The 10616-nt window shown below is 38.7% G+C and overlaps 2 protein-coding genes across 7 annotated transcripts in view; one reads left to right on the top strand and one right to left on the bottom strand.

The window, feature by feature from the left end:
• Positions 1-5225, top strand: part of Lapsyn (Leucine-rich repeat activity-regulated protein at synapses) — a 60504-nt gene extending 55279 nt beyond the window's left edge. For both annotated transcript variants that reach the window (XM_078191405.1, XM_078191406.1), the window contains exons 2-5: positions 611-834; positions 1812-2054; positions 2379-3014; positions 3568-5225. In XM_078191405.1, coding sequence (XP_078047531.1) covers positions 611-834; positions 1812-2054; positions 2379-2975 — 1064 coding nt within the window. In that variant the 3' untranslated portion in view covers positions 2976-3014; positions 3568-5225. The remainder of the gene's footprint in view (positions 1-610; positions 835-1811; positions 2055-2378; positions 3015-3567) is intronic.
• A 629-nt stretch (positions 5226-5854) lies between these two features.
• On the bottom strand, positions 5855-10496 carry LOC144475183 (uncharacterized). Of its 5 annotated transcripts, none has more exons than XM_078190808.1 (13): positions 10364-10496; positions 9730-9928; positions 9409-9661; positions 9188-9326; positions 8944-9113; positions 8490-8864; positions 8252-8411; positions 8106-8172; positions 7790-8033; positions 7629-7730; positions 7440-7553; positions 7044-7361; positions 5855-6965 (listed from the first exon to the last, which is right to left on the bottom strand). In XM_078190808.1, exons 2-13 carry the CDS (start codon positions 9805-9807, stop codon positions 6361-6363), a joined length of 2625 nt encoding a protein of 874 aa, XP_078046934.1. In that variant the 5' UTR covers positions 9808-9928; positions 10364-10496; the 3' UTR covers positions 5855-6360. The 5 variants fall into 5 exon arrangements, with proteins under 5 accessions (XP_078046934.1, XP_078046930.1, XP_078046933.1 ...); XM_078190804.1 differs by having other exon boundaries at positions 9730-10026; positions 10364-10485; XM_078190807.1 differs by having other exon boundaries at positions 7440-7520; positions 9730-10026; positions 10364-10485.
• Between the last annotated feature and the right edge of the window lie 120 nt (positions 10497-10616).

The raw sequence follows: 10616 nt of genomic DNA, 5'->3' as shown, positions 1-10616 counted from the left end.
TACCGTATTAAAACAAAGTTGCTAATATTTCATCGTACCGGTGTTTGAGGATCGTGGTATCGTCGGGAATAGCGGTAGCCCGAGCTTCATGGACGACCGATAGGTATTCGGAGCCGTTAAAAAATTCACGCGAGGTATCCGCTCGCGTTCCTCCCTAGGAGACTGCATCGGGAATGCCTCTCAGAAATTCCCCCGTCATTGTTCCCGGTTCGGAACAAGGTCGGGGGGAACCTGGCTGACGCAAAATAATGCATCGAAGACCCGCTGGCCATCTTCAACTTTCACGATTTCTTTAGGAAGGAGCGCCCGCGCTCGGGGAACGTAACGCGGGTAGGGGAACGGTCATGAAAGCTCTCTCGCGACCGGCGAATGTTCTATCGCGTTTCTGTTCCGATGCCAAGCTTCCGACAGTTTCGCCGACCGATCGATAGATCGTCGTGACGTTGCCCCGTGGGCTTCGTGAAACTCGTCGATTCCCGATTTCCGATCACCGGGTTCCCGATTCTCGAGATACGCCGTCCGGAACCGCCGCTCTCGAGACTCGACTCTCTCTCTCTCTCGTGTCTTGACCGTCGATTTCAACCGAGAAATCCGCTCGTCTCTGTTACAGACATCGGTCTGGGCATGATCATCAACCGACTCCTGTTAGTGGGATTCATCCTGGCCGCCGTTCCCGGCACCATCGTGCCCGGATTGGCTGGCTCCACCTTGGTCATGCACCAGGACATACCCTCGAAGACGTGCAGGTACAACAGGGTGTACGCGATGCTGCAGGTGCGCTGCGTGAATCTCAGCCTGGGACAAGTGCCTGCCAATTTGAAGACTGACATTCAGGTACCATCGAGTTTCTACCAACAGATAAACTATTACTTTTTTGCTATACTTATCATTTTCGAAGCTTCGATACGGGCGTCAATGAGCACTCATACACGAAAGTATTCGTACATTAGTGTAACTTTGACTTGTACGCTGTATATTCGAGTTAATGTATATAGTTAATGCTTTATGGTATATTACCCCTTTGCGGTCATATGTCTCAGCCGCCGAAGTTATTTATTTATTTCTATTCTTACACAAACTTGAAACATATTATTATGTTACATATATCTAAACTGTAAAACACAGTTAATATAATTATTTTTTCTACTCAATCTTACGTATTATGTGTCATGTTCGTTAAACGATAATTAACTTCGACCAGCATGACATCTATGTATGAACTAAATACGACCGCGAAGGATATATAAATGTCAGAATCTTTTGATATAGTATAAAACGTTGCCTACATAATTATGATAGTATAAAGAAAAACATCGTATTATCACGCCACTTATTTTTCATTTAATTTTGATTACTTATTTCCTCCTTTTGGTAGGATGATAAATGCGTCGAACTAAAATGACATTTGATAACATATCAATGGATATATTATTCATATAAGTATTAATAGAACGATTAATCACTCTAACCCTGTGCAGTGAAGAACAGATATAATCAAACAATTTCTAGCAAGTTCAGAACTATCGTTGCAAAATATTTTATAATAACAACTTTATCAAATTTTCAATGCGTCAATATTTTCTTTTGTATACATTTCATTTCGTTCTATTCTCTCTGGGTATTAGTTTCTTTTACACCGAAGGATTTTTCTCGTGAATAAATGAATGAAATGTTCAAAGGCGCAAGCATTAACGAACGATTTGATCGAACCGTTGCAGCCTGAAAAATATCGAAGCGCTTTTACCTTCAGAGGTAGTCCCCGTGCACTATAACGATCCTCATCCACGTTCCCACGCAATCCGTATTTCCAGATCCTGGACCTGTCTGTGAACAGGATTCGCGAACTAACGAACAGCAGCCTGGCCGCGTACACGAACCTGGCGTTCATCTACCTGAACGACAACTTCATCCGGTCGATCGACGAGGACGCGTTCAGCAGCCTGCACTATTTGGAAGTGCTGGACTTGCAGCAGAACGGCTGCGACAACTTACCGCGCGGCCTGTTTCAATTACCTTATCTGCGGAAGATGTACCTGGGCTCGAACGACTTGCAGGTAGCGTTGAGAATGATATCGCTCCGTACCTATTGATACCTGTTCAACAATTTTGTTTCAATACCGAATAATTATAATATATTCATATGTATACTCGAAGTAACTACTACGCTTTTAGAAAAATTTCAACAAAAACTTTGTTTAGTTTTCGTTTAGAATTCAGTAACCATGTAAAAGTTACTTTGATTGAAGTCTCGGTATCGACGAGTGATACTAAATACCTAAAATTTTGATACGTATCCGGTATACATTGTTAAGTACTTTGGTATTGTATTGATAGAATACCATAGATAATATCAGTATCGATTTCATGACTATTTGCAGGACAACGTGTTCACGCACATGGAGGTCACGTCGCCGTTGAACTTCCTGCAGATATCGCACAACAAACTGAAGAGGATCCCGCAGCTAGGCCTTATGCCCGCTATGACGGAGCTGAACGTCTCCCACAACGCAATCGAGTCGGTCACTCCCGAGGACTTGGCACCATTCTGTTTCCTGAAGAAGCTCGATCTATCTGGAAACAATATCAAGTTCAACGCGACCGCTTGCCAATGCCAGACGCTGCACCATTGGTTGAAAATGCGCGCGATCGACGTACTGCCGGCTTTCAACTGCACCGAGGAGTTGAAACGTGGCTGTCCTCCCGAGCCGGTGTTCAATAACAGGACCAGCGAGCTGTACGATACGTGCGCGGACATCGAGCGGCTCCGCATCCAAACGAAAAATGCTAGGAACATGTGGATCATCGTCGCCTGTTGCATCGCGGGCTCCCTGTTCGCCTTGTTCGTCGTCCTAACCTGCGTGCACAAGAAGAACAAGCGTAGGAAGAAGAAGCTGAAGGAGCAACAGAGACTGAACGCGAACAACGCGAACACCGAGCTGTTGAACAGCAACTTGAACCAACCGGAGAACACCTGAGCGGCGGCGGGATCCAGCAAGGCCACTGAGAATCGTCAGGTACCAAGACCATTTAGTATTACCGCCGAGCTCGCTCTTCGATTTCATGTTAATGCTTCCGTGGTGGTATCTGCAATATTCACGGATTTATATTTTATAAATAAATGAGAAATTAGGAGGATCGACGATACCATTAGGTTGTGTAATAAGTCCGTTTACGGACCTTTCCGACGCCAAGAAAAAGCCAAGAACAATTACACGAATTGAAAGCGATATTTCAGATGAATCTTGAGATATTTTTATGCAACTTAAAAACTGAGAGCGTCTACTTTAAGACGGGGAAAATTAGACTAAAATGGTATAAAAAGTTGATTTACATTAAGAACTGCTAGCTAATATATTTTCTTACTATATTTAATACATTGTCTGCAAGAACTATCTGATTTTAATTTAGTTAACGAAAATGGAACTAAGGAAGCGATTGCTATATTCTACACTGTAACTACTTGCAATCTCGATTTTTCAGTGATGAACGGATATAAGCATTATATTAATAATTTTTATTTACCCTAATCTCGCGCAAATTATATGTAATTTCTTGTTATACTTACAGGTGCAAAGAGAGGGCCCTCTTTCAGCGAGTTTGTTTCCAGGGAGTTTCCGGAAGGCATCCGAATGCATTTACGAACGCGAAGAGGATGTGGAGGGTGCTGAAAGCGAATTGAAGAATCTAAAAATACGGTTGAGCTTACAGTAAATAAACCGAGAATAAATTGAGAATGACTATCGTGGCCGTGGATATCCCGATTACGGGCTAAACTTAGGCGACAATTTCGCGGGCTGCTATCGTTGGCCCTCTAACCCGTAAACAGCTCTTTTCGATGGCCGATACTCGCTCGGACAGCCGCCAGTTTGTTTGAAATGGTTCACTCGAAAAGATTGCGCCGTTTAATATCGATTCGATCGCCGTTTCTACGTGCCTCGACACGCTGGACGTATCCTCGCGGGGTGATAAACTCCATTTTTTCCTGGTGTTATAGAAAAAAATCTCGTTCGCGCAGCCTGTCGGGTCTGTAATTGCAATTACACGCGAGTTTACCGCTGGGAGATTGTAACGCGGCGCGTTTAATTGCAATTAGAGTCGTCAGATCGGCGCGTATTAGCGTGGGGTGCGCGCGCGCCCGTTCGCATGGCCCACTCGGCGGGCCTTTTTTTTTCATTTCACATCCGCGAAACCGGAAACGATAAATGACGTTCGATCGAACAGCCCGCCGTCGAGCCCGCGAATTTCGATCCAATCTAATTTGCGTCGCGAGCGAAACGAGGTTTCATATTCCACTCTTTTTACATTAACGGAACCGTGTTGTAGATATATACTCTTATATGTGTATGTATGTATACGTATATACCTCTATATGTATGTATGTATGTATTATTATATCGTATTTATTTATATTGAAGGTCGGAGAGCTCTATATCATTGTAACACTTGGTTCGTTTTTTACGCGACACCTTTGTCGGAACTGAATTTATAGAGACGTTTTTCCGTGGCCGAAAAACCAATTTCAATGGCCTACTTTTCTTTACCAAGGTGCCAAATAATGTTATTTTTGCGTTAGGAAACAGCCCCTGGTTTGGCAATTTCAAAAATTATCTTCTATGTTGCTTTGATTAATACTAGTATTAATAATAGTAGAATCATAAATATTATTTTATTTTTAGCGTTCTAAATCAAGCCCACCACTCCCCCTTAAATCGCATTTCTCGACGAATTTCTATGAATTTTTGTTGACTGTGCATGTTGTACGAAGAAATCGACATTCGAAACAATGTGAAATTGATAACGATGTATCCTCGATCCTCTTCCAATACTGCCAACCGCTGTCGTCTTTCTAAATACATTTTACACTTTAATGTGTCGATGGAGTTTCTTAAAATTTATAATCGTTAAGACAACAGCTTTTAACACTTTCATACGTATTGGTAACTTAAGCTAGCGACTTATACCTGAACATTCCACGTTTACCATATTTAAATTATAAGTAAGCAGGTTCCATTGCATGAGTAATATTTCTACATGGTATTAATAGAATGAATGTTCGAATGAAGTTTCTTCGTATGCAACTGCCCCGTGATTGTACTTAAAACTTTGTTATAGCGCTATCTAATTCATTTTTCTCTCGTAGCGTTTACTACGTACGAAACGGACCTATATACGTTGTACAAAAGATGTTACCGAAAGTTTGATGGATTCCATGAAATAAATCTTAAATCCAGTTCTCGTTCATTCATTAAAAACCTTTCATAATTTATCTGAAGATTAACCAAATAGCAAAACGCTTAGACTGTTAACCAGAACTGTGCTTAATTTTGCGTACCAATTTTAACTTAGTTTGTAATTGTTAATGATTCTGCGCTGTTTACAACAAGTGGCGCCTCTTGTAGAGAAATCTGGAAGCTCTTCCGAGGTTCGTACAGCGCCAATTAGTAAATAGCAAAATGCTGAAACTGCTAGCTGAGCAGTAGAGTCCTCTGTGACGAAATGTGGAATCTCTTTTCAGGGTCCCTACAGCGACAATTAGTACATGGCAAACGCTGAAATTGTTAACCAAACAGAACTACCAAATCAGTGTTTTACCACGTATGTATTAGTTATCGCTGTATGGATCCCGAAAAGATCTTCCAGATTTTGCAACAGAGGGCCCTATTATTTGGCTAGCAGTTTCATGGTTTTGCCATTTTCTAATTGGCGCTGTACGAAGCGTGAGAAGAGCTTTCAGATCTCGCCACCAGGAGCTCCACGCATGGCGCTACTTTTAATTTTCAATTTATATAAAATATTCTTAACCATTTATTTCAGTTAAATTTCCCTCATAAGATGATTAAACAACACACATCAGTAGCAAATATAGATCTTTTTATTTGCAAAAAGGTGTCTCAACAAACGATATATGTAAATAATAACAGCAAAATATATTTAGGAACTAAGTCACCTGTATAAAATTTCATAAAGACTTGTTTTTCGTTTCGATCATTCGAAACGAATACTTACTACAATATGAAATGGAATAGTCTGCTGAATAGAATTATACAGGTATGTTACTATTAGTACTATCTATTAGATCGCTATTACTTATTTAGGTTTATGATTTGTACTATTGTCGCTTATATTCTTACAACACTTTAGGATAATATTATTGCAAAAATATTATTACTCTAGTTAACATTACGTATCAAAATTATTGTTATAAAGAAACTTTATGTGCTGCACATATCTACATTCCTAAGTACTAATAAAGCCGATGGTTTGAACAATACTGTAAGGTAAATCCTTCAGTCTTCTCATAGTAGATTGTGCGCAACGAAGGAACATACTGTTTTACTTATATTTTGGTGCAAGATATGCTTACAGGTTTGAGCATACTTGCATGGTTATGCAATCCGGAGTGGATGTACTCTGATTGACGTTTTGCGTTAGCCCATTGCACACTCCGTCCGTAGTAACCGGTAACATGGGAGCATATGGCATATAATGCGGTTGTCCAGCAACTGCATACCAATGTTCTTGCATGTTTTGAGGCGGCATATTGTATGGGGCAGGTTGAGGAGGACACATGTACGGAGGACATACATTAGGATAAGCCTGTGTGTAATCCATTCCGGGAAACAAGTGCGGCGAAAATGGTTGCATGTTGCCATTATCAGGTATATCTGAATGCGGTAAACAAGGTATTGGAAAGAATCCTGGATTAGGTGGGTAAAATGGATTTGCGAATGCTTCTGCCTCGTTTGCATAATATGGCATCCCGGAATACATGCCTTGTTGCATGTACGGTGCTTGATACGAGTTCATCGCTGCAACCGTTGAATCGTGCATTTGATGAGGTGCCGTCATCGATTGTTGCACACTGTCGTTCTTCAATTCTTGCGATTTAGAAGACTTTGTATTTGGTCCAGAATGTGAATATTGATTACCCTGATGTGTAAAGTGAGAAGATGTACGATATCGATCTGAAGAATAAATGGTGTGCTTGTTAGATCACAATTAATCAGAAATATTTTATTTGTAAAGTTGTTCTCACAACATACTGTCTGAATTCCTCTTGAATCGTGGAGCCAAAACGTTTCTACTCGGACGAAAAGAATCCCTGTTAACCGGCTCTTGATCCTTTGTTTTCTCGCGTGGTGGTTGCAACGCATCTTTTCCTTCATCCGTCTTTGCTACTTCGGAATTTTGTACCGTTGCATCCTTAACAGTCGCGCAGTTGTCCCCGCTTTCTTGATTTAACAATTGACTGTTGTTTTCTTTTTGATCACTACTGTGATCCGATCTTTGTGGCGAAACTGCACAGTGCTGCATCACACCGTTCGCAATGGTTGTAATTTCATCCTCGTTCTGCGGCATACCTATAGAACAAATAAATTTGCATTTAGAAATTGTAATAGCATATAGAAATGTTTTTATAGACGTAAAATCTAAAGTACCTTGGTACCATTGTCCTGCACCGGATGACTGTTCATTTGTCAAATAATTCCAGTTGCTGCCCCCGCGAAAACATTCTAATCCTAAGTTATAAAAAAATCTCAAAGTAAATGGATCTATAAGGAAAAAATATAATATGTAAACGAAGATTAATAAAGAGAATGTATATATGAAACGAATTTAGCTTATACCTGACAACGGCAAATCACTGCCGTTTACATCAACGCTCTTTTGTACCGAACAGTTAATAGAACGCAATATATTGTCCACTTGAGTTGCAGAAATTTGCTCCCCTGAGAAATGATTGATAACTAGAGAAACTGCCTGATCAACGAAATAATAATTTACATACCAGAATATGGGGAATAGAAATTTTCCATTTGCGTTCTTTGAATCGGGTACGAATCGAATCCTGTATTATTATCAGAACTTAATGCGTTATCGGGTTTCGAATTTTTTACTGAATACTTATCAGTATTTATGTTTTCAAATGTATTTTTTTCTTTATGTCCTTTGTCATTTTCTTGCCCAATATCCGCTACTAATGATTGAGTATTATCGAGATTCGTTTTTGTAGGGAACATTTCAGAAGAGGTCTATGGGAAAAGACTTTTATTAATGTTTTATATACCTATCGGTTTAATATTTTTCGTATTGATTCTACGTACATTAACCGAGTAATTACCATACTTTTCCAATCCATAGTTTTCATATGCCTGTGGCTGTTCTTCTTTCCTACAATTGGAGACAAATTCAAATAAAGAAGAGCTTATAATACTGACTGTTTTTGAAATATCAAAAAATAAATACTTACAAACATTCCTTTTTCCACTGAATGCTGTTTTTGTTAATACCATCAGAGCAGTTTTCATTATTTCCATTTTTGTCAACAGTACCTGAAGAAATAGTCACACTAGAAACCGTCTGTTTAATCTTGCGTGAAACTGCACTGTACGGTTTTTTCCATTTCTGATCTAATAACATGTAATGCAAATATTTTAATAAGAGAGGAAATTTTTGGCCAGCATATGCGAATTTTCTGAGTTACTAACTGGAGTCTAAAAGCATATTCCTTTTGCACATTGGCGGCCAATTACTTTGTTTACTTTTTCTTAAAGGCAACGGTTTGAGAGCAGAGTATGGCACAATCTTCTTCTCTCCTAGTTCTTCAATGAAAACCAATACGGGTCCCCGATCTTTACTCATTTCTTGTATATGACCAAAGAGATACACAGGATCCTGTTTGTCAATTTTTTGTAATACTTTTGTATCATTGTAATTAGCATCCTTCTCAAGCGAAGACACATAGACATTATTATTGTTAGCTTTGTCAAAATCTTCTTCATTAAAATCCATTTGAATTAAACATTTACCACCAACTTGTAATTCATGACTATTGTGTCTAGTCCAACCTGCATTCTTCACTTCTAAACGATTTAAATTATGATAACTTCAAGCATAGACAGATGTACATAATTATGATATACACAGAAAAAGTTCTGTTACCTCTTCTAATCTCATGCCATATGTCAAAGTCAGTATTACGATAAATATTAGGATCAAGAGCTTTTGCAACTCTATAGGGAAATGGTGGTATATTCTTTCCAGCACTTTGTGCATCATCCAGTTCATCAATTCCATTCTCTACTTTATTATATATTTCTGCAGTCAACTGACTAAACAGATACAAAATTAATTTAGATATATATCACCAATCAATTATCAACAATGCATGTATTAAAAGTCTTACTCTCGCATTTCTATGTTGCCTTTGAGGAAAAATTTGTCATGTCTAAAAGTAGCAGTTCGGTCATGTAACATTTTATGGACAGTAGACTCTAAGTTAACCATGTTAAATACACCTCTGTAAAGTATTTGATAAACGATAGCTGTAAAACAATGCATAGATAGTTATAGAATTATACTAGTGCATCTGATGTATTATAAGAAGTCATATTCAACAAGACTTACATTGACAATAGGCAGCTGTTGCAACAAAATCTTGCGTGCAGATGCTTTCATATTGTTTCTGTGGGGTGTGGCACAAATAGATTGCGTCTTTGAAACCATTGTTAGTAATAATACGTTGAATCTGTTTCTGACCACTAAATATTACAAATTCCTTTTTATACAACAGTGACATTGCTTGAATTTCATTTCTACCACCCCATTCAGTAAAACATGCCATTTGGTCTATGTAGTCATCAAATGGAATCACTATATTCTAAGAAATATAAGTTTTAATACAGAAACCATTAGCAGGACAATATGATTTCAACTTTGCTTGTGTACCTCAAAAGCTGATTGTGTCATTGTTCTCATAAATTCCACACACTCCTTCCTGACTCTAAGATGATAATGTTGTGTCATGTAAACTTGTTCACTGACTGCTCTGAACAAACAAGTTGGATCTCTAGGTGCATGTTTTCTAAAATATCCTTTAGCTTGTAGCCATTCGTCAACAGGTTCTTGTGCACGTTTCGACGGTTTTCTGGGCGATATTTCCATTTTGTTTTGAAAATAAACTACCATTTAATGATAAACGATCAACATGTGCAATCGGCGATCGATGATGACCTATTGATGCAACTGTGATCAGTAATATTTAACTTCGTCAATTCTTTTCAATTATAAGCCTCAAATAAACGATACAATAATTATGAAATAATGTAAATTTCTACATTGATTAATGGCCAGTTCCGTTCTTAGTATATCTGTCGCGAGATCATGTAAATATTGAGATATTATAAGATCGTAATTAACATTTAGATGTTGTATATAAGTAATTTCGATAACACTCCGCGACATTCGAAAAACTCGGAAGGACATTGGTCTTCGTCTTTGAATAGCAATTTGCTAATTTGAAAATAAACAAAAAAATGTGAAATCTACAATGATAAGACTAAATACATATATTTGCATGTACCTGATCAGAGAGGAAGTAAGGTAAGATGTCGAAACTTCTCTGAGCGAAGATCGTCGATTGTAGCGTTTCTAGGACGAACAATTAAAACATTTAACTTTTACTTGCGATAGACAGCATGGCTACCGAAGGACTAGCAACAGGTCTTTTCTCACGTTGTATATAGTTCATAGAATCGATTTCCACGAGAATATGACTAATTATTGGACAGATACGATTCGCCGACCAATCATAGCTCGTTGTTCCATCATCACTT

The sequence above is a fragment of the Augochlora pura genome, chromosome 9 (genome assembly GCF_028453695.1).
Source record: "Augochlora pura isolate Apur16 chromosome 9, APUR_v2.2.1, whole genome shotgun sequence".
Taxonomy (NCBI): domain Eukaryota; kingdom Metazoa; phylum Arthropoda; class Insecta; order Hymenoptera; family Halictidae; genus Augochlora; species Augochlora pura.
Note: the sequence above shows the minus strand (reverse complement) of the source record. Positions and strands in the feature narration are given on the sequence as shown.